General features: G+C 43.5%; 1 protein-coding gene across 9 annotated transcripts in view; it reads right to left on the reverse strand.

Moving 5' to 3' along the window:
• The window catches only part of LOC123997599 (MAP7 domain-containing protein 1-like), a 69,638-nt gene that overhangs the window by 24,064 nt on the left and 20,841 nt on the right, over window positions 1-24,733 (reverse strand). For 4 of the 9 annotated variants that reach the window (XM_046302006.1, XM_046302004.1, XM_046302005.1 and 1 more), the window contains exons 2-6: window positions 16,951-17,169; window positions 11,672-11,740; window positions 10,995-11,015; window positions 7,218-7,381; window positions 5,846-5,957 (exon numbers count right to left, since the gene is read on the reverse strand). In XM_046302006.1, the coding sequence (XP_046157962.1) occupies window positions 5,846-5,957; window positions 7,218-7,381; window positions 10,995-11,015; window positions 11,672-11,740; window positions 16,951-17,169 (585 nt within the window). Of the gene's footprint in view, window positions 1-843; window positions 949-5,845; window positions 5,958-7,217; window positions 7,382-10,994; window positions 11,016-11,671; window positions 11,741-16,950; window positions 17,170-24,733 lie in introns of all 9 variants that reach the window. The other 5 variants (XM_046302002.1, XM_046302000.1, XM_046301999.1 and 2 more) reach the window with 3 other exon arrangements.

Below are 24,733 nucleotides of genomic sequence, written 5' to 3' on the forward strand. Positions count from 1 at the left end.
AGGGAGAGAAATAGAGGAAAAGAGGGAGAGGGTTTACGCTTTCACCGGAGACCCTTAATCTATTTTCAAGCATCACAGGTGTTCCTGTGGAGTTTTCAGAATGCATTATCTCTCAAAATGCTGACTCATCCCTTAGTGGCTGACTTTTAAAACTTTTAAACACTAAAGTTCCTATGTGTTTACACTGGCGCACTGCAACCTACCTAGACATGTACTTATGAAATAACTCTGTACCTGCAGTGGTGTTCTAGGTGCACTAAAACACCTCTGACTTGTGTGAGTAACTCTGAATATGAGTTACTAGATTCAGCATAGTACAGTGTAGTTATTTCAGGTTAGCATAGGCCTGATAACCCATTCATCATCATCATCATCATCATCACCATCACCAAGACATCATCATCGCCATTCAAAACATTGACCAAGACTTTCCAACGAGTGAAAAAACATCTACTGACACACAAACCAAAGAGCACGAAATGACCATCACCGGCAAATGAATAACCCAAGAGGACACCAAAACAACGTGGGACATAAAATATGAAGACAGTGTAAATGAACCCATATATTCACACCAAAGTATGAAGTATATAAATGCAGGGACTGAACAAAATGCAGAGGGAGGGAGAAAAAGCATAACCCATGAACCACAGAAGAATAAAAACTACGGTGGATTTGAATTTGGAAGGTGAAAATGATACGGTAATCAACCATCGAACACAGACAGGCGATTGGATTGGAGACAGCGGTGGGGAGAAAAATAAAATGGGGAGAAAAATAAAATGTGAGAAAACGGATATGAAAAGGGGGCGTTCCCGGAAAAGAGGGCCTGACGTGTCTTACTTCTGTTGGGGGAATTCCAAAGGGTGGCGGAGGACTTGGAGAGTCTCTTGTTTATAACCGAGTCCACGTGTTTGGGCAGGTTGACCGTCGACATGGAGCATCTGCCTGTGAAGCCAAGAGAGTAGTCCACAGAGATGGTGGGTCACACTGTTTCACACAGGGGAGGGAGACCTCCAGGATGTGTCACGGTGATATCTATCCCCCCCCCCCCCCCCCACACATGCGTACATACATACAGCAAACATCCAAATACCAAAATGGTGTATTTCCAGAGGGCAACTATTTCTGATTCAAAAAGAAACAAAATAATAAAACATCTGTATTGAACTTTTCTCATCTGACAGTGTTATTTTACATTCCTTTGACATGGAGATACCGGGAAACAGAACTGAAATTCAAACTGTCATGTCAAAGTATACTTTGAGGAGCCTCCACCAAAAATCGAATACAATCTGAAAACAGACAATTGATGGTAGAGGGAAATAACACAGTTAGGGGGGCTTTTTCTACACGCGGAGCAAATATATTCAAATCAATATTGTGTTGAGTCTAGTGGGTCATGCATCATTCAGTTAGATCTTGATGTTCAAAATAGATACACTTAACAGTAGAAGTCAAAAGTTTGGACACACCTACTCATTGAAGGGCTTTTTTTATTTTTACTATTTTCTACACTGTAGAATAATAGTGAAGACTTCAAAACCATGAAAGAACACATATGGAATCGTGTAGAAAGCAAAAAAGTGTTAAACAAATCAAAATATATTTTATATTTGATGCTCTTCAAAGTAGCCACCCTTGATGACAGCTTTGCAAACTCTTGACATTCTCTCAATCAGCTTCACCTGGAATGCTTTTCCAACAGTCTTGAAGGAGTTTCCACATATGCTGAGCACAAGTTGGCTGCTTTTCCTTCACCCTGTGGTCCAACTCATCCCTAACCATCTCAATTGGGTTGAGGTCAGGTGATTGTGGAGGCCAGTTCATCTGATGCAGCACTCTATCACTCTCCTTCTTGGTCAAATATCCCTTACAAATATCCCTTAGCCTGGAGGTGTGTTGGGTCATTGTCCTGTTGAAAAACAAATGGTAGTCCCACTAAGCGCAAACCAGATGGGATGGGGTATCGCTGCAGAATGCTGTGGTAGCCATGCTGGTTAAGTGTGCCTTGAATACTAAACATATCACAGACAGTGTCACCAGCAAAGCACCCCCACACCATTACACCTTCTCCTCCATGCTTCACGGTGGGAACCACACATGCGGAGATCATTGTGAAGCAAAATTACAAGATTATATTATAATACTATTATTGCATCAAATGGTTGTTTTATGGAATAGAATAGGGTTCTTAAAACACTCTCATCTGTGCGTGGTCTTCTGAGTTGGGCCTCTGGGGCTTAATGCTGACAGTGGATTTACGATGCCTTTGGTGATTAAAAACCTAAAGACCGCATTCCATAGCATGAGTTGGTGTTTGTGTACAGGGAGGTACCAGGGTAGAGATGGCTTGGGTATGAATAATGATGAGGGGAACCTTGTTTTGGGGGCCAGACCCTGTTTCCACACAATGAGAGACTTCTCTACAGCAGATACTGGCTGCTGTGAATTATTATTTTCTTTCATACGAAATCCTAACCTTGTGACCCATTCCACACATCTGTTATTTGTCATGTAAACTGGGTGTATCTTTGCCATATAAAAGATATTTGTATTCTTTGTGACAGGGCTCTCAACACAACAGTCAAGAGTGTTGTGTCATTCACTTATGTGTGTGGTGTGACATGCTTTCCTTATTAATAAGTGAATAAATATTTAGTTTAAGTACAACTCTGACTTGTGTGATAAGTTTGTCTCTCCTCACTTGATAATAAATAAAAAGCCACCACAGTCATCCGTTCACCTACTCTGCGTTTCACAAAGACACGGAAGTTGGAACCAAAAAGCTCAAATTTGGACTCATCAGACCAAAGGACATATTTCCACCGGTCTAATGTCCATTGCTCATGTTTCTTGGCCCAAGCAAGTCTCTTCTTCTCATTGGTGTCCTTTACATTTACATCTTATCCAGAGCGACTTACAAATTGGTGCATTCACCTTATGACATCCAGTGGAACAGTCACTTTACAATAGTGCATCTAAATCTTAAGGGGGGGGGGGTGAGAAGGATTACTTATCCTATCCTAGGTATTCCTTAAAGAGGTGGGGTTTCAGGTGTCTCCGGAAGGTGGTGATTGACTCCGCTGTCCTGGCGTCGTGAGGGAGTTTGTTCCACCATTGGGGGGGCCAGAGCAGCGAACAGTTTTGACTGGGCTGAGCGGGAACTGTACTTCCTCAGTGGTAGGGAGGCGAGCAGGCCAGAGGTGAATGAACGCAGTGCCCTTGTTTGGGTGTAGGGCCTGATCAGAGCCTGGAGGTACTGAGGTGCCGTTCCCCTCACAGCTCCGTAGGCAAGCACCATGGTCTTGTAGCAGATGCGAGCTTCAACTGGAAGCCAGTGGAGAGTAGTGGTTTCTTTGCAGCAATTCGACCATGAAAGCTTGATTCACGCAGTCCCCTCTGAACAGTTGATGTTGAGATATGTCTGTTACTTGAACTCTGTGAAGCATTTGGGCTGCAATTTCTGAGGCTGGTAACTCTAATGAACTTAATCCTCTGCAGCAGAGGTAACCTTGGGTGTCCCTTTCCTGTGGCGGTTCTCATGAGAGCCAGTTTCATCATAGTGATTGATGATGTTTTTTTATGTTCTTGCCATAATATGGACTTGGTATTTTACCCCCTAATAGTAGTATATTCTGAATACCACCCCTACCTTGTCACAACACAACTGATTGGCTCAAACGCATTAAGAAGGAAAGAAATTCCACAAATTCACTTTTAACACTACCTCATGAAGCTGGTTAGGAGAATGCCAAGAGTGTGCAAAGCTGTGATCAAGGCAATGGGTGTCTACATACAATGTATTTTGATTTGTTTAACACTTTTTTGGTTACTACATGATTCCATATGTGTTATTTCATAGTGTTGATGTCTTCACGATTATTCTACAATGTAGAAAATAGTCAAAAATAAAGAAAAACGATTGAATGAGTAGGTGTGTCCAAACGTTTGACTGGTACTGTATGTCTAACCTGCATTGATATGATTAGAATGGGACTGCAAAAGAGTATACGTCCCGTCTTTGTCCCAACCTGAGCCTGCTGTACACAAAAGTAGTAACAGTGTTTTTGTTACCACAACCTGCTGTACTACACAAACTAATACCAATGTCAGTCAACACAGCTGACACAAATGTAACACAACTGACAACCAGTGGAGTGAACTACTGAGACAACCCACTGATTAAACGCCATTCCCCTCCAGACCCTCTAATGGAGACGTATCATGTGAACATTGTGCCCTTTATTAAATGCCACCAGATGGATTCTCAGTAGTCCACTGTATCCTGTTTGTTTTATGCTTGTTACCGTTCAGTCTTTCTTTTCCTTCTTCTTTTTTCTACCTTTCAGTCTCAGAAAGCACTGGGTCTGAAAGAGGAGGCTGGGCGGCAGGTTGATTTGGCAGACAACATTTGCCATTACTCATGGCTCATAAGGGACGTAGTCTGGTCCCAGATCAGTTTGGCTGTCTTGCCAACGTCTATGGTCATTGTGACCATAGACGCATAAACAGATCTGGGACCAAGCTATTAGTGATTCCATGACTTAAGATAATGTACTGTATATGAGACCCCCTGAGATTTAGACTTGCAAAGGTAGAGAACAGCTAATGACCCTGAATTAAACAACCAAGCAGTCAAGCAGTAGCCTACACTATGTGCCTGAGGTTGGTTGTGCGGGTAAGGCCATAACCCTGCTTGCGTGGGTTCGAATCCCAGTCAAACTCAGGACTCTTCCTCACACTACTTATATTCATTCTATCTGTCTCCCCTTCATTCCTTTCAATAAAATATGAATAATATAAAATCCTTTCAAAAAATTGTACACTGTAGAATCACCAGAGACCGTACAAAAACAGGGGGAAAGAAAATAAGGGGACGACTGTTGAGTATGTCGGACAAAACGCAGACCGGAAAACATTGGTCAGAATTGTTTGTGTCTCGCAGGGCACCACTACATATCTAACACCATCACAGCCCACAACACCACACATATTCACCTCAACCATGCCTGGACATCTCATATACACCTCAACCATGCTTGGACATCTCATATTCACCTCAACCATGACATTACCCATCTATTTCCTCACTAAATGAAGCCAATGTTCCCTCCCTCTGCAGGGAAATTAGACTACTGTAATGTAGCACATCCCAGCAAGAGCAGATAGGGATATCAACCCACCTGTCGCGTGTGTGTGTGTGTGTGTGTGTGTGTGTGTGTGTGTGTGTGTGTGTGTGTGTGTGTGTGTGTGTGTGTGTGTGTGTGTGTGTGTGTGTGTGTGTGTGTGTGTGTGTGTGTGTGTGTGTGTGTGTGTGTGTGTGTGTGTGTGTGTGTGTGATTTAATTCGAGATAACTATGTATCTGTGATGAGGTTGAGAGGAGCCGTTCAGCAGTGTAGGCTGATAGATGCCAGACTGAATCATGGAGAACCACCTCTGCTTAATAGGGTTGAAGGTGGACTGGAATTCAAGTTTGACTGTTACTACTTGACTATATACTGTAAAGTGAGTGACCTAATTTATGGTTTACTTAAGTGCAAAACAACCGTAAGATTGTGAAAATATGTAGAATGTGAATGTCTGCACAGTAGTAGCCTTTTCCCACTACTGAAGCCAAAACGAGCACTGGCCTGGTAACACATCCACCAAAGTTGCTGGAACTGTTGCTGGGAAGGACCATGTGAAAAGAAATGATCCAAGCCAAAACAGTCGTTTGGCTCGGCAAGATAGTGTCAAATGTGTATAGATGAGGCAGTTGTCTTTGAAGGAAGGAGAGGCTTTGGCAGTGTCTGGGTCAGTGGGCTCTGATTCTGGGTTCCTGTTTCAGCGGTAGGTACTCACTTTCTCTCTGGCTGGAGTTCTGGCTGAGGCCTCCGGCCCAGGACAATCTCTGCTGACGGATCTCAGCCCAGGTCTTCTTAGTGGACCGCTGGAGGGCAGCCTCATACCGCTCCTTCATGCCAAACATGGAGAAATACTAGGTTAGCACTAGTATTTTCTGACCTTCATTAAGACAGTGTGGAAATAGAAATGGGAGACAGGTTAATAGAATCAAATGACATTTTCTTGGTCAGTTACACATGGTTAGCAGAAGTTAATGCGAGTGTAGCGAAATGCTTGTGCTTCTAGTTCTGACAGTGCAGTCACGCTTTCAGTTTTGCGCGAATGCTGCCGTCAATCCATGGTTTCTGGTTAGGGAAGGTTTTAATAGTCACAGTAGGTACAATATCTCTGATGCACTTGCTAATAAACTCGCTCACAGAGTCAGCATATATGTCAATGTTATTGTCTGAGGCTACATATCCCAGTCCACGTGATCGAAGCAATCTTGAAGCGTGGAATTCGATTGGTCAGACCAGCGTTGGATAGACCTGAGCACAGGGGTTTTCTGTTTTAGTTTCTGCCTATAGGATGGGAGCAACAAACTGGAGTCGTGGTCAGATTTGCCGAAGGGAGGGCGAAGGAGGGCTTTGTTTGCATCGCAGAAGTTAGAGTAGCAATGATCCAGAATGATACCAGCTCGTGTCACGCATTCGATATGTTGATGGAATTTAGGAAGCCCTGTTCTCAGATTAGCTTTGTTAAAATATCCAGCTACAATAAATGCAGCCTCAGGATATATGGTTTCCAGTTTACAAAGAGTCCAGTGAAGTTCTTTCAGGGCTGATGAGGTATCTGCTTGGGGGGATATACACTGTTGTGACTATAATCAAAGAGAATTCTCTTGGGAGATAATGCATTTGATTGTAAGGCATTCTAGGTCAGGTGAACAAAAGGACTTGAGTTCCTGTATGTTGTTATGATTACACCGTGAGTTGTTAATCATAAGGCATAAGGCACTCCCGCCCTTTTTGCCAGAGAGATGTTTGTTTCTGTCGGCGCGATGCATGAAGAAACCGGGTTCCTGTACCGACTCTGACAACCTATCCCAAGTGAGCCATGTTTCCAGGAAACAGAGAATGTTACAATCTCTGAAGTCTCTCTGGAAGGTAACTCGTTCCCTAATTTCGTACACCTTGTTGTCTAGAGATTGGACATTGGCGAGTAATATGAGGAGTGCTACCACCCGTTCTGGGGTGAAGTTTCCCTTAGGTACAGATCTAGGATCAGCTGCCCCTCCGCAAATACTAACCTTTGTCATTAGTTAAGAAAATGCTAAACTGACCTAAGATTAGCGTCTAGGGGTACTTCACCCTTCTCCCTCACAACCCACCTTGTTCTTCTCTAGTTTTTGTTTCTGCCTCTCCTCCAGGGCAGTGCGACGTTTCTCTGTCTTGATCCTCTGCTCCTCCAGCTTCCTGCGCCGCTCATCCAGCTGGGTCTCCCTCAGCTGCCGGGCCTTTTCCTCTTTCTCCAGCCATTGGGACTTTTTCGCCGCTACGGGAAAACCACATCAGGAGGGTTAGAGAGGCAAGATAACAACATTGGGAGCAAGAGAGAACTCTCCCTCTCTCTCTATGAGGCTCTGTTCAAATGTTTCAAAAGTGCATCCTTCATTTCTCCCTTCCTTGAGACAATCACTGATTGGAAATGACCAGACAAGTGAAAGCCATGTGGGGGGAGCCCTCTCATTCTACCTGTCCACTTATCAGAGAATCCTCTTTGAATACAATACCCTTGCAGCTGATAGGCAGAGCCCTGTTGCATTGTTAGATGTTGACCAACATTTTAACAAATGTCTCTTCACTCTGATCTTGACTGGGCTTTAAAATCTCAAATCCCTCTAAAGTGCGGGTGTGTGAAGCAGTGTTTCTTTTCAACAGGGAAATTCCACTTTCTCTCAGATATAACTTGAATTACTTCACTTTGCACAGAGCGACACAGAGGCAGCATTATGCAAGGTTCAACTGATACCCCTGGACTGACACTTTACCACGTTAATCGCATCATGCGCCGGTTTCAATAAACTGCACGCTTTGATATGGTAAGCGTCCCCACCCCCCTGAGCCATTCAAAGAGGGTGTACAAGGTGGTATTATGCCACCACCTCTATGACTGCTCCTGCATCTTAAATGGCATCTTATTCCCTACTTAGTGCACTACTTTATGACCAATGCCCTATAGGGAAATAGGGCACTAAATAGGCAACAGGGTACCATTTGGGACACAGAGTGCTTCTCTCTCTTTGCACATAAGCCACTATATCTTTTGGGGGTACTTGCTGCAACAAAAACGACGGGTGGTTATCAGATTACGTTAGGGGAAACTGGGGTAACATCGGAGGCAAACGCTCAGATTTATCGCAAGGTGGACAGCTGTGCTTTTATTTGAGAGAAGTAGGCTCAAGAAGCACCAGGAAACAAAAGGCACCATTACAACATGCCACAGCAGGCCAGAGGGCCCCAGCACTAACAAAATGAGCTCCTACGTCTTATCTGCTACAGTCAGTGTGCATTTCGGTTCAACGTAATTACTTTTAATAACAGTACTTTGAATCCAGTAAGGCAAGGGCATATTTGAGGTCTAGCAGTAGAGGTAATTGCATGCAGACTGTCTCGGGTTTCAACCTTGTGGAAATCTGAAGTATGGGGAGTGAGAAGGAGGGATTGTGGGAGAAGGGAGGAGGGAGGAGGGAGGAGGAAGAAGAAGCAAGGCTTCCAGTGTCCACAGAGGCTACATGTAAGGGCTGTCTATGGATGGAGAATTATACAGCTCTCGCCTCCACTGACTCAAAGGCACACTGACAAGGCACACAGGAGATCTTGGCATATTGGCAGGGAGCAGCACAGTGGCCATGCTAATTTAGAACATGCATAGCATTGAGGAGTAGGAAAAAGATCATGCTATAGGGAACTTTTATAATGCTGGTGTCAAATAAACAATTATTTTGTGAAATAAACACATACTTTCAGTTAATAACTGATCTTAAGTCATTTAATAATGTCCCCAGTGATCTGATTTCAGTTTTGACATCTGTCGTCGTTTGAATAGGATGGCGTAGTGCCAGTTGAGCCAATTAAAAAGTGTGTGTGTGTGTGTGTGTGCATATTGAAGAGATCAACAGCTCTACATTCCCCTTGTGGATGTGACTTAAATATGGTCCTCCTTCCCTTCATCTCCCCTAATGTTTCCCTTCGTTGACACTCAACATCTTGGTCTGCTAGGCAGCGACTAGAGACATTAAATAAACATTAACTGAGTCATGTTCCCTCCCTGTCCACATTAAGTATGCAGTACACTCTACAGAGAGCCAAGAACGGACAACTCATATGGTCATAGGGCCAAACAAGTCTTCTTGGGCCAAAGAGGACATTTCATGCAATACTCAGCAGAGGCCTATCAAAATACTAAAACATACAGGGAGAAAATCCGATCTCGTTTGAGGGAGAGAAAAAAGAAGGAAAACTATTTAACAATATAGCCTACATTTGAAGAAGACACAGTACGCTCCAGCTTTTGATACTTCAAAAGACTGGCCTTCTTAGCCCGGGTTTTCCTTCATAACTGGGATTGCGAACACAAATATAGATGGCATCTCAGTGAATGAAGGGATTAGATCCAGGAGAAACCCTCTGTCTGGACTCCTGCCACAGTGGAATGACAATTACACTGATCCATGATGGTATAACGTATTTATCCCAGATTTACTGCACTTTACTATGACGATGAAGGCTGAATTTACCAGAAGGCATATGTATTACTTCTATGAGGTTCTTTACTTAAGCAGCTCCCAGCTTTGTACTCCAATTGTGACAATGGAACATATGGGACAACGAACATGACCTTTATAGTAAAAACTAGTCTCTCATGACAGACTGTTGACATACATGTTTACAAATGAAGTAGCTCGCCAGGGAATGTGAAAATTGGATCTGGGTTCCCGAGATTAAGTATAAACACATTTGCCATTCAGCAAGGGTGATGTGACTTTTGATTCCTATCCTCTCTTTATAATTCCTGTATAAAATGGCAAAATAACTGCATTTAGTGGTAATAAATGATATATTATATGATTATACAGGTAACTGATGAAATAAAGGAAACACCAACATAAAGTGTTTTAATAGGGTGTTGGGCCATCGCGAGCCAGAACAGCTTCAATGCACCTCGGCATAGTTTCTACAAGTGTCTGAAACTATTTCGGAGGGATGCGACACCATTCTTCCACGAGAAATTCCATAACTTGGTGTTTTGTTGATGGTGGTGGAAAACACTTTCTCAGCCAGCCGTTACATAACATCCCATAAGTGTTCAATTAGGTTGAGATCTGGTGACTGATACGGCCATGGCATATGTTTTACATTGTTTTCATGCTCATCGAACCATTTAGTGACCACTCGTGCCCTCTGGATAGGGGCACTGTAATCGTATGGGGGGGGGGGGCATAGCCATGGTAGTCAGAATGATGGCAAAAATAATGGCCTGCCCAGCATTTTTATACATGATGGGATGCTATAATGCTACCACACCTGCGTTCAATATACTTTGTATCATTTACTCAACATGGAAGGAAAACATGTGATGGAAGTAGACACTGGGCTGACGTCCTATGAAAACAAGGTGCACACACACAATGTGGGGCTGGTACAATTACCATATACTCATGCAGTTGAGTCCCTTTATGCGGTAACATGGACTCTTTACAACGTGATGAAACTGTGTTGCTCTTTGTTGAAACAAGCAAGGTCTTGTGGTAGCAAATGAGTCGTCGGTTGGCTAGGCAACGCCCCCCTCCCTGCAGCAGCGGCACACATAGAAATAGAATGAATAGAACAGGCTTGGATCCTCTAACCCTGGCAATTTGGCTGATAAACTCATTAGTACTCTCACAATGGCAGCCTGGTACTGTGGTGCAATCATTTCCATGGTCATGTAGAAAGTTCATTCAAAATATTTTTTTGTAGAGAGGGTGATTGAGCGACAAACAGGCACAATTGTTAAAATCAATAAAGGCAACAGGTCAAAACTGCAGGTCATGACAACAAGAATCCTCACCACTACCACCACCACCACCACCACTACCACCATGGACACATCGGTTGTGACTTACCTTGTATCTGGCCGAGCTTGTCTGGAGGGGGGGGGGTGGGGTGGGCGAAAGAGAAGACAAGAGCAACTGTCAATCATGCAAAGCAGTGCACGTAGCCAGTGTGTCACTAGAGCCAAGGACAGCGTGACTTGTGAAATAGACAAACAAAACAACTCAAGCAGGTGACAGGCAGCCATCTTGACTGACAAAAGAAATAGAGCCAGAGAAGTGTTAAGGCAAGTGGAAGCAGGGCATTGACATACGCTACTATCAATTGAAAACGATTCTTTACCAGATTGACTTAAAGTTCAGAGCTGGGGATCTTTAAAGCATTTGTGAGTTCAAACAAAAAGGGGTTGGCTAGGCTATTGTTTTAATAAAACGCACATGAACATTTATTTGGAGCAAGCACGTTGAAAACTGTGTCTTGAAAGCCAAATACTAAATCATCATTGGCTTGTTTTTCGTTCTCATTGAAGTGCTCAGCTTGAGCCACAGCCTAGGTTGGTTTGACGTTCATTCAACGTTTTCTAAATGTTTCTGTGATACATGTGCACACCATCTGTAGGCCTGAAAACAAAGCCAATGCCGACACAACCTAAAACAAAATCTGCCACCACCCCTTACCCCCCAACACTAGATGGCATCCTCTCCTTGTTTACAGAGTTTCGTCCTCTCAACCCCCCATCTCAGCTTACCCAGATATTTGGCCTTCTCCTCTCTCCGCTCCTTGGCCAGCTTCTGTCTGTCCTCTGACTTCACTGCGTCTAGGGTGAGAATGAGAGAACAAGAGAAAGAGCGAGAGAGAGGATGTGAACGTGACAGGTCATTGTACACAGAGAGAAGCCCCAATCCAGCCCCACATCGGCAGAGCGATGAAACACTGGAAGCTGGCAGTCAAATCTGGCAACTATATCAGAGCCAGATAGACTCCACTCTAGTATCTAATAGAAGTGAATGAGCAATGTGGAAAACACTCTGATTAGGACTGATATTTAGTCACACCATGGCACACCTTGGCTACTGTGTCCTGGTGAGGATTCATGAGTGAACATGTAATTGCATTTAGTTAAGTAACGCACTTAATCCTAGACAGAATATGGCTATAAACAGGGATTATGTTCGTCCAGCATTCAATTTAGCCGTTATTGACTTATGAGGAAATGCATACCACATAAACAATCATGTTTGGAAGGTAGAGATGGTCTTTGTCCAACCTCGAGACAAAAACATTGTACATCTGTTTCTATAGAGGTCCTCGTCGATCGTCAGGCAGAGCTGTCTTGCAAGTTATTGTACATGTTCAAAGTCCCTGATGGTGCTGACTGGAAAAAGGCGTGTGTATCTGTGTTACATTAGTGGAAAAAGGGAGAGGAGTGTTGATTTATCTTTTCCTACTGTAACATCTCTGGCATCTGCATTCCTCTGAGCATTCCTCTGAGCATTCCTCTGAGCATTCATTCCTCTGAGCATTCCTCCGAACATTCCTCCGAGCATTCATCTGAACATTCCTCCGAGCATTCCTCCGAGCATTCCTCCGAGCATTCATCTGACCATTTCTCCGAACATTCATCTGAGCATTCCTCCGAGCATTCATCTGAACATTCCTCCGAACATTCCTCTGAGCATTCCTCCGAGGATTCCTCTGAACATTCCTCCAAGCATTCCTCTGAGCACCGTAACTCATGCCTGGGAAGCATAGTCCTACTGTTACAGGAATTCTACTGCACCCCTTTGGATTGTTTGGTATAGATTCTTTGTGGAACATTTCCCCTGACCAATTGGTTTTGAATGATATGTTTTAAAGATAATTCATGTAATTAGATGATCATGTTGTATATGATTCATTGCATAAGTATGACCTGTACTCCCTGAATGAAAACACCATACTGTAATTATTACAATGTAATTCTCAAATGCCAAGCACCATTTACTACCTTTTCATGACAATTTATCGGCATTTAACCAGCCAAGTTGAATTCTACTGTATGTGTGAATGTTTCGGGCCTCATCTTCCATCCATTCCTTCCATAAACAGAGCATCTGTTCTACATCCATGTCACGATTCATACCTCAGGGGATTGTAACACATTATAACAATATCATCACAGGGCTGAAACAATCCACCAGATACGGAACAAAAACAGCAGCCTCCCTATTACATCCTCTGACCCACTCTGATTATGTGTGTGTGTGTGTGTGTGTGTGTGTGTGTGTGTGTGTGTGTGTGTGTGTGTGTGTGTGTGTGTGTGTGTGTGTGTGTGTGTGTGTGTGTGTGTGTGTGTGTGTGTGTGTGTGTGTGTGTGTGTGTGTGTGTGTGTGTGTGTGTGTGTGTGTGTGTGTGTGTGTGTCTGTGTGGGCCCTGACCATCACGATGAGTCCCCCCACAGGAGCCTCAGAGACCGAAACAGAATCAAGTTGGCCCAGAAACACTGCAGCGTGTTTAGTTTCCAGACTGTTAGCCGCACACTCCTCAAATCTCAACAATACGGTTCTCTCTCATCTCTTTTACTTGCCTTTTTGAAAGGAATAGAGGAGCAGTTTTATACATAGCTCTCATGGCAGATTGTAGTACTAGCTAACGCACACAGGATTTGGTTCTGGGGTCCAAGTTTTAATGCATTTTTTGTCTGGGCATATCCAATAGGTATCCGTTAAATAGATACCTTCTCTCATTGGACAAAGATGGGCCTGCCTTTCTGGCTATACAGTGCCTTCAGAAAGTATTCGTATCCCTTGGCAGCTTCATTAAATAGTACCTGCAAAACACCAGTCTCAACGTCAACAGTCAACAACTAGGCAGAGTTGAAAAGAAAAAGCTTTATCTCAGACTGGCCAATAAAAAGAAAAGAATAAGATGGGCAAAATAACACAGACACTGGACAGAGGAACCTAGAAGGCCAGCATCCCGGAGTCGCCACTTCACTGTTGACTATTTAATGAAGCTGCCATTTGAGGACTTGTGAGGAGTCGGTTTCTCAAACTAGACACTCTAATGTACTTGTCCTCTTGCTCAGTTGTGCATCGGGGCCTCCCACTCCTCTTTCTATTCTGGTTAGAGCCCGTTTGTGCTGTTCTGTGAAGGGAGTAGTACACAGTGCTGTATGAGATCTTCAGTTTCTTGGCAATTTCTCACTTGGAATAGTCTTTATTTCTCAGAACAAGAATAGACTGATGAATTTCAGAAGAAAGATCTTTGTTTCTGGCCATTTTGAGCCTGTAATCGAACCCACAAATGTTGATGCTCCAGATACTCAACTTGTCTAAAGAAGTCAAGTTTTATTACCTGTTTAATGAGAACAACAGTTTTCAGCAGTTCTAACATTATTGTAAAAGGTTTTTCTAATGATCAATTAGTCTTTTAAAATTATAAACTTGGATTAGCTAACACAACATGCCATTGGAACACAGAAGTGATGGTTTCTGATAATGGGCCTCCGTAGATATTGCATTAAAAATCAGCCGTTTCCAGCTACAATAGTCATTTACAACATTAACAATGTCTACACTGTATTTCTGATCAATTTGATGTTATTTTAACGGACTCTTCTTTCAAAAACAAGGACATTTCTAAGTGACCCCAAACTTTTGAACGAAGTGTAATTCTTTTCAGAATTCTTCAAGCTCTGTCTAATTGGTTGTTGATCATTGCTAGACAACCATTTTCAAGTCTTACCATAGATTTTCAAGCAGATTTAAGTCAAAACTGTAACACGGCCATTCACTGTCTTCTTGGTAAGCAAAACCAGTGTAGATTTGGCCTTGTGTTTTAGGTTATTGTCCTGTGTACAGGCTTCCTTCATCTCACTCTGTCAATTGGGTTAGTTAGTATTGTGGAGTAACTACAATATTGCTGATCCATCCTCAGGTTTTTCCTATCACAGCTATTAAACTCTATAACTGTTTTAACGTCACCATTGGCCTCATGGTGAAATTCCTGAGATGTTTCCTTCCTCTCTGGCAACTGAGTTAGGAATGACGCCTTTGCGGTGTGTAGAATGTAGATCTTTGCAGTGACTGGGTGTATTGATGCACCATCCAAATTGTAATCAATAACTTGCTCAAATGAATATTCAGTGTCTGCTTTTTTATTTTTACCCATCTACCAATAGGTGCCCTTCTTTGCGAGGCATTCAAAAAACTCCCTGGTCTTTGTGGTTGAATCTGTGTTTGAAAATCACTGCTTGAATGAGGGACCATACAGATATTAATTTGTAAACATTTCAAAAAACATAATTCTTCTTTGACATTATAGGGCATTGTGTGTAGGCAAGTGACACAAAATCTGACACAACTAAATGTGGAAAAAGTCAAGGGGTGTAAATACTTTCCGAAGGCACTGTATTTATGTCCATGGGAAATCCACAAGAAAGTGTTACAGTAAAAACCAAGTCTCCATAGCAACAAAGTGCCATGGAGAGGGGTTTGGGGGAGCTGTGTGTGTGCGCGTGTGTGCGACATGCGTGTGTATGTGGCTGGCTGAACTGAAACAGCAGAGCCCCCTGACAGTGACAGTGAAGAGTAAAATCCCTGGTCTTTTAAAGATCTCTTGAAAACACAGGGACACTGAAAACCTCCCAGGGGGCAAGGGACCACCGGTGGCCAAGTGCCATGAGCTGTCAGACCCGAGTCTGAGATGTGACAAAGTTTAATTAAGGCGGACATTACGGAGGTAGTGCTCCCAAACACATGACTTGCCATTTAACTTAGCTAATTAAGAGCTGCAGAGTGTTTATCGTCCTTTTCCTCTTCCTCCTACCCCCAGGGTAAGATTAAATACAGAGGTAAGCTTGCATGACTGAGCAGAAAGGCAACCTGAAGGAGAGGAAGTGACAGAACTTGTTTGAGAATGTGCTGTCTCAGAGGTTTGTTGACTTATTGGTGCTCAAATGCTTCTAACAGAGACACAACATTATACGCCTTATCATAAGACACTACAAATGCTTATGACAGATTATAAAGCATTATACCTGTAGGCTTTAAGTAAAGTGTTACCAATATGTTTTACGTTACAAAAGCTGATCTGAGATCTGTTGTCTATTGAGAGATCCCGCAGTTCAATTAGATTGTCATTAAAATGAGCTCCTTGATCGGACTATCTGATCTGGGAAACCAAAACCAGTCTTCTACTTTGGCGTTACTGTGGTAATCAGTCAGTAGAACTATTTTGGTTCAGCTCTGCCACTTCACGCTACTGTTAAATAGACCATGACCACAGTCAATAGATTACTGGGCAAAGAATAAAATGGGCATAGAGAAACTAAGATTATGTTCACAAAACCCCCCAAACACATTTCTTAGTGTTTGCATTAGCCAGCACTTGGGGTAGGACAAGTAGTGGCATTGTGGAAACAAACGTGGTGGTGGTGCAACAGCAGGTCAAGCTAGTCTAAATGACCCCCTGGCATCACTCAGTGAAATGTGATGCCCAGTCTGGTTAATTCCTCCAACTTTCATTTGAGACCGGAGGTGATTAGCGAGCAGGCTAGCTATAGCCCGTAAGCGACTAGCCTGTTAGCGAATAGCATTAGCCATCCACTCAACATTACATCAGAAATTACCCCAAAAATACAATTTTGGCAAAATTCTACAAATCCATAGCAACACAATTCCAGCTTAATGGATTTTGTCAAGTGAGCTGTAAGCGCTGTAACTAACCACCTGCAGCATGTCTATTGGATTTACCCCCAGCACTGAAAGCCTGTGGTCAGGATAATTCTGGACTGAACCATGTTGTTTTCCCAAGGGGTCGGATGACATCATCTGAGCACTGAGGTAATTGCTCAATAATCACAGGGCACTGCTGAAGATAGCCTTTATTATACAACCATGGATATCTAATGCTGTGTTCATACCCCTGAAAATGGTCATAAACTACTTGAAATGCTCTATGGTAGATATAAACACATACTAATGGGTAGACATTTTCACACCATTTCCTTTATTACCGGTAACACCACAGTATAGGGAGACTTACCTTTATTACGTTTGGGGCTAGAACTTGAGCCAGGCATGGGCGATGTCGGTGTAGCAGGTGACTTCGGGATGACGTCCAGTTTCGTGGGGGTCCCCACTCTCCTTTCTTTGTCTTTTTTCGTGTAGGTTTCCATTATCTGGGCTGGGCCTGTTTTAGGGTGGCTTGTCAACCCCTCAGTGTCTTGCTTTGTGGGGATTGGGTCCTGAGCCGGGTGGGGAGCTGGTCAGAGAGAGAGAAAGAAACAAAAAGAAGCCAGGTGAGAAAATGGCGGAGTGAGAAGTGTAACACACCACATTATAGAGATGGAATTCAACCTGTCCTCATTCCAAAGCAACTGCTTGTCTGGAGGTGGGTCTGAGTGACGTTGAATTGCTCTACTTTATAGTCTAGGATGTAACAGGTGCAACAGGTGGAATCAAGGTCTATTAAGAAACCCCTTCTCCATGGGGGTTTACCTAACAGTATACTGTACATACATACCGTACCAGCAAGCCATAGTAAGAGATCAACAGAGAACACAGGCATTGTGCATTGTGGTCTCCGTTGAGCTACTCAACTAACTCTCAGCCTCAATAATGTAAAACTATAAACACACAAGAATGATAAAGCACAGCATGACAAGAACGATACATCTCACCCACGGGCAAACCTTAAAGTCTGAATGACTCAAGATATGCTGAGTCCACTAGCACTCTAATACCAGATCTCGGTTCTCTGGTCTGGCTCTCTAACTTTACCCCACACTCCTCTCTCCCAGAACGACCGGCTGATTTATCGACAGTCAGGGCTGAGTGAATTCTCTCCCTGGCAGAACAAAACAAGGTAATTGCCTCTCTGCCTCTTGATGATTCTACTGGGGAGGAACAGATTGATTTAGTGAGAGGAGGGGGAAAAAATAATTGCAGGTTCCTCTCTTTATGACAAAGGTCATCATTCATTTAGCCAGAGAACATTTTAAAAGCGTACTCTGTAGTTTCATACTAAAAAAGTAGTGTCTGGTCTTGTTGAGTATCATTTTGAGTAAATTGAACCCTGGCTTACGTGGCACTAAGTGTGTTATTGTGTGTGTACAGGTTCAGTGGGCCTTGATTGTGTGTGCATTTCATCCTGTGACCACATAAGACAATGGGATCCCAGGTTGCACCTGCAAAGACCTTTAGGAATAGAAACAGTTGGACAGGGTGTTGGTTACGAGAGCTCCACGGCTGGGTCAGTGCCTCAGTGGCAGTGTGACTCACACTTGGCAGCTTGAGCCTGAAGCTCCCTGCTCAAACATAACTTTGCCCAGGCTTTGGAGGCCTCACAAAGGCCTAGGGAGAAATGTTTGGATCCTTTGTTCACTCAGCACTGTCACCCTACATTCCCTCTGCAACACTCAGCATTGAGCCAAGTTTCTTCCATATAGTCTCTCAGGGTAAACACTGGGGCAACGTGCTTTAAATGACTCATCCAGGGCTAAAAACAATGACGGTGGAGCAGGTACGTCACAAAGGACCATTGACAGGAGATTTACTCTCTTCTGTGCAACACAGTGGCAAGTATGATAATGCCACACAGTGCAGCAATGCTGGAAGAAGCAAATAGTGTATAACTTTGGAAATTCAATATGATGTACTTAGTATCGAATCTAGCTGCATGTAGCCTATACAGTATAGCTATATTGTTTTGAAGAGTACTCTGATACTGAACAGTAGGTGTGTGTATAGAAATTGAATGACTAGAACGGACACGCCCATCTAGTCATTCTATTTCTATGGGAACAGGTCTCCTCCATATTGACATTGTCGTTCTCAGTCATCTGTTGTACAGTCTACCTGGCACAGAGAGACACACACAGCTAACCAGACCTCCTCCATCACATACACTGTGCATTTTTGTGGGAAGCTGGCATGCACCTGGCAGAGAGAAACCTGTGTCAATTATACATGTTATGGTCTGCTTGAGGTAGTGATGGAAATAAGACCGGCATTCAGGCAACCTGCTGCTAACCTCCGCAAAGAACAGAGAGTGGGTGGGCATGGGTGGCCAACCAAGTCAACAGGGAGAACCAATGCATTATTACCACAAAAAAAGAAGGACCCACTCCATGAAGCATATTGTATATCAATATCAACACCATTTGACATTTAAACTTTTAATTTTAATTGACTCACATCATCCGAGAGTGATACATGTACTTATGTTACGTTAAGCAAAGACGAGAAACATTCTAGTCCCTCCTAGCTACTCCTCTAGTCATAACTGACTGAGCTCTCCTGCATCCCTCTGTTGACATAGACATCACACCGTATGGAAAAGACAAGCCAGAGCTCAGCTCATGGAAAAGCTCATATTATCAGTTCTGGAATGAGAGCATATACTCTGATGACTCTTAGTAGGACATTGGCGCCATGGGCTTCCTTGAGAGGTGAGACTGGGGCGAGAGAAAGAAAGCGACAGAGACATCGATGGAAAGAGAGAGAGTGCTGGCATGCGAGATGAGCTGAGACGAGTCTACGGGGGGAGCTCAGCTGAGACGAGACAGATACACAGCGGTCCCCTGCTCAAAGCCTGCCACTGTTAAATAAGTACTGGGCCAGCGCGGTGGATGAGCTCAGTGATGCACTCAGAGAGAGAGGAGCCATTGTTGGTGTCTCTGTATGGCAACGGGCCTGCTGCCAAACACACTGCAATGACAGGGAGAAGTGTCAGAGGGGAAGATATATAGAGAGGGGGAAACAGGAAGAGGGCAGAGAGAGAGAGAGAGGACAGAGACAGGGGGAGAGTGAGAGAGAGAGAAGAGATATAAAAAAGGGGGGGTATATGGAGAAAGGGAGAGAGAAACAGAAAGAGGGAGAGAGAGAGCTTGTGCAGAGGATGGCAACTAGAATCTATGACTAGGGTGGCTGGATGGCAGGAAGCTTGGCCCCGGTGATGTACTGGGCCGTACGCACCACCCTCTGTAGTGCCTTGCAGTCGGAAGCCGAGCAGTTGCAAAACCAGGCAGTGAGGCAAATCGTCAGAATGCTCTCGATGGTGAAGCTGTAAAACCTTTTGAGGATCTGAGGACCCATGCCAAATCTTTTCGGTCTCCATAGGGGGAAAAGGTTTTGTCGTGCCCTCTTCACGACTGTCTTGGTGTGCTTGGACCATGTTAGTTTGTTGGTGATGTGGACGCCAAGGAATGTGTTGGTCATGTGGACGCCCCATCGATGAGAATGGAGGTGTGCTCCGTCCTCCTTTCTCCTTTGTCTTGGTCACGTTGAGGGAGAGGTTGTTTCCTTGCACCACGCGATCAGGTCTCTGACCTCCTCCCTATAGGCTGTCTCATCGTTGTCGGTGATCAGGCCTACCACTGTTGTGTGTTGCAGTCGTGCCTGGACGTGCAGTCAAGAGTGAACAGGGAGTACAGGAGGGGACTGAGGACACACGCCTGAGGAGCCCCGTGTTGAGGATCAGTGTGGCAGATGTGTTGTTACCACCTGGGGGCGGCCCATCAGGAAGTCCAGGATCCAGTTGCAGAGGGAGGTGTTTAGTCCCAGGGTCCTTAGCTTAGTGATGAGCTTTGAGGGCACTATGGTGCTGTACTCTGAGGGAGCATATCATAGCATACTCATTAACACCTGAAGACTTATGGTCATAAAGAACACAATGGGTAGCAGTGCTGAGTGCGACCGCTGTGATAATCTGCATGATATATACAGTGTAGTGTCTACGATATACATTTGCAAGAAAGCCCAGTCTGGAGGCACATTGTGTATGCTGAATACAAATTAAACCGTATACTACTAAGCGTAAGAGAGAGGAAATGAGAAGAGGTGTTGTTTTGTGTTGTGCTGCAGGCTAGGGGAGGTTTGGCTGATTAATATTCCATGGTATTTTGGTGCAGTGGAGAGAAACGAGGGTCATTATGGATGTGATATTCTGGCTGCCTGCAGCCCTGCACTTTCGGACAACAGAGAAGGGATTGCTGATACAAAGACCAAGAGAATAGACACTCTATTTGTCTCACTGAATAATATTCTAGCTTAGTGACTTTTAGTCATAGGTGCCCGTACTCTCAGAATAGGAGTGCTGTTCTAGGACAAGTTTGGACTTTAATATGATAATGAGTAAGATGACATGGACAAACAGGAGCTGATCCTAGATCAGCACTCCTACTTTGAGATGCTTTATGAATACGGGCACTGAGCAACAAGCCTGGTAACCCCATGCCAGTTACCCTGACAGGATTGGGGCACAGCACAGCACAGCAACAAAATGTTAACACGCTAGCTGCAATTTAACACACTGTGGTTTTCAAAATGCAAATCTGATATTTGCACCGATGTACTCAATGAATTCCAACATAACCATTACTCGACTTACTGTCGAATAACCATTAAAATACTGCCTTCTGGCGTCGAACAGTGACCCAAGACTTCTGAGTATAAAAACGGCTAAAAACAACTTAATTCAAGAAGTGAATGCAATAGGCATGCTATGATGTAGACACTGCTGTCCAGCTGTGTGTATATTCAAGTGCCAAATGTCTTAGAAATAACTGTTTCACAATCATTCATTATTACTCACAGAATAAACTGGAACTCTGTTTAGTGAGCAGTAGGCACATTCTTTGTTTGGTCTCTCTACATTTTGAAGAGACCAAATACAGTGCGCATATACACATGCAAACACACACACCGACTTCTTGGTGTGTTTCTACCACTCTAAATGCCGCCTTGCACAGACCTTGAGAAGTGCCACTGGAATCAATCTAAATAATGAACACTATGACACTGCAGATTTCCATGTTGAAGAGGGTCGCTACTTTCTATCAAACCTGGGTTCACATACTATTTGACATTTTTCAAATAGTTTGAGAGTTTACTTCAACCTGCCTGTAGTGCAAGATGGGTAGCGTTTGCACTGTCGTGATTATTCTAATGGTCCCATTGTACCAGACAAGCTGAATAAAACACGGATAAAGTATTTGAAATGCATTCAAATAGTATTTGAGCCCAGGACTGCTGTGGGTATATAGAGACAAACAGTGAAAAGCAGAGGGTTGAGCAGGCCAGGTCAAGGCCCAGAAAGTGGGACAGACCAGCTTCAGGAATCTGAGGCATACTGGTCCTGTACACTGTCCAGTTCAGTTATTTTATTGTTGCTCTTTAATTATTTGTCATTTATTTTCTTTTTTTCTCTTTTTTTACTTAAGTTTATTTAGTAAATACTTTCTTAACGTGTATTTTTTTCTTTAAACTGCACTTTTGGTTAAGGGCTTGTAAGTAAGCATTTCCCTGTAAAGTCTACACATGTTATATTTGCATGTGACAAATAACATTTGATTTGATTTGTATTACACAAACAATAGCCCCGCACAGTAGCCCCGAGACTGCCTCCCAGGGACTGCCGTGCAGAAGAAATATCAGCCCACAGAGGGACGCACGAGATTGAACTTCACGCAACTTTCTAGAGCAGTGGTCACCAACTGGTCGATCGCGATCTCCAAAGAATTCCTAGTCGATTGCCAAATATTTCTGTAAAAAACCCAATGATAAGGCCTAGAGCTAGAGGACTAAAAGTCATATCCAGAGATGAGACATATATTTCAACGGATGGTAGTGAGATCTCAATAAAGTTTTCTGTTACCAAAATTACAATCCGTTATGAACAGAGTAGACAAAGATATGTGGAAAAGTGTAAAGGAGTGCAAAGAAAGAGTGCAAATGCAAATTTGAGTTATTGCACACGGGCACGTCATAGAGTAGGTATTCCCTAACGGAAATATGCACACGCACGCTAGAACATGTCAATAGGATCTCACTAGATCGTGCTTGGCTCTGCCCACCTCATTGCTTATTCTGCCCACTATGATTCACTTGTTCCCATTGGAAAAAGCATGCTGTGGTCTATCTTTGGTTAGTTATAAAAAATCTTAGTCGTATCTGTCCCATTCTGGCATCTGTGAGAGCATGGGCAGAGCCATTGAGGCCATCTCCATTTTGAAGTAGTCCATTTTCTTCTAATACTTCTATGAGATGGTAAACAAACTGAAAGGGAGCATACTGCCACCTTGAGTGAATTGTTTAAACAGTTATATAGTTGGCGATTTACTGTCGCCTGCAGTTATGTTTGCTCATGACACGAGCATAATTCAAATCAAATCAAATGTATTTATATAGCCCTTCGTACATCAGCTGATATCTCAAAGTGCTGTACAGAAACCCAGCCTAAAACCCCAAACAGCAAACAATGCAGGTGTAAAAGCACTGTCTTAAATTACTACACTGCCCCTTTAAGACAAAAAAAGCTCTTTACCTGACTCACTTAATTAATTGGCTAATACCTCCTGATGAACTGGATGAAAGTATGTGATCCTTCCTTAACTCATAGGAAATCCCACCAAGTGAACTATTTAGAAATGGTGAAACTCCTCAATTGCACTGCCATTGCTAAGAGAGAATGGATTTTTTAGTAAGGTAGGATTTCTTTCGCTTATTACTATGGTCATTAATTGTACTGCACAAATAGTACAGGAATCTCAGAAGATTGATTTGGTGGTAGCAGCAGCAGAGAAGGTTTTGGGTGTCAGAGATTTTAGCACAGAACTACAGGGGGTTTTAAGAGAAGGGGTTCCATCCTCCCAGGCCGACGGCCAGGTGTTGGATCTGTTAGGGCCAAAGTAGTGGGAAGGGGTGATAGGTTTGTTGGGGATAGTGGCAGGGTTGCCATGTCTGAGATTTTCACTGAAAATTGGGCTACTTTGAAAACGATCGCGGGTGAAAACATGTTGGACGTGGAATGCAGATATTTTTGGACTATACTCATTTGCACCGCGGCCGCCATCAGGCAGTGAGGCAACCTGTTGCTGTGCTACTTTGAACTGGACTGTGTTTACAGCATGAGTGGTCATGAGTAGATGAGCTTGTTTTGTGATCAAAGTGAAAGCTGCATTTAGCCACGTGTGCACATTGTGTTCATATCCTTGGCTAGTTAGTGAGTTATTAGCCCAGTTATAGATACTTTGCAGTCAGCAATAGGGGAGTGATTGCCTTCTACAAGAGCCCAAAATGTGTTCATGTCTAGACATCTTTGAAAAGTGAGTCAGGTAAAGAGCTTTTTTGTCTTAAAGGGGCAGTGTAGTAATTTAAGACAGGCTTGAATAAGCTAAGTAGCCATTAGGCAGAGGGTAGCATAATTTGTCTGATTCTCTGTAATAATGGTATGGGAATAATAATACATTATATTTTGTACATTTTTTTGCATCAAACAACACAACAACAGATCTGAAGAACAAGTGGATAAACAGGTTAATGTCAAGCCCTGCAAGTTGAATGCCAGCTGGTCAGCGCATGCCCTAAGTACGCGTCTGGCCCAACTGCCTTGTGAATGTTAACCTTTTATAAGGTTTTACTCACATCGGCTATGGAGAGTGAGATCACACAGTCATCGAGAACAGCTGGTGTTCTCATGCATGGTTCAGTGCTGTTTGCCTCGAAGAGAGCATAGAAGAAATTTAGCTCATCTGGTAAGCTCGCTTCACTGAGCATCTCACGGCTAGGTTTCCCTGTATAATCTGTGATAGTTTGCAAGCCCTGCAACATCCGATGGGCGTCAGAGCCAGTGTAGTAGGATTAGATCTTAGTCCCGTACTGACATTTTGACTGTTTGATGGCTCGTCGGAGGTCAGATTTCTTATAAGAGCTCGGAATAGCGTCCCGCTCCATGAAAGCGGCAGCTGTAGCGCTTAAATCAGTGCTGATGTTACCTGTAATACATGGCTTCTGATTGGGATATGTATGTACGGTCACTGATAGAG

This window comes from Oncorhynchus gorbuscha, linkage group LG15 (genome assembly GCF_021184085.1).
Source record: "Oncorhynchus gorbuscha isolate QuinsamMale2020 ecotype Even-year linkage group LG15, OgorEven_v1.0, whole genome shotgun sequence".
NCBI classification, from domain to species: Eukaryota; Metazoa; Chordata; class Actinopteri; order Salmoniformes; family Salmonidae; genus Oncorhynchus; species Oncorhynchus gorbuscha.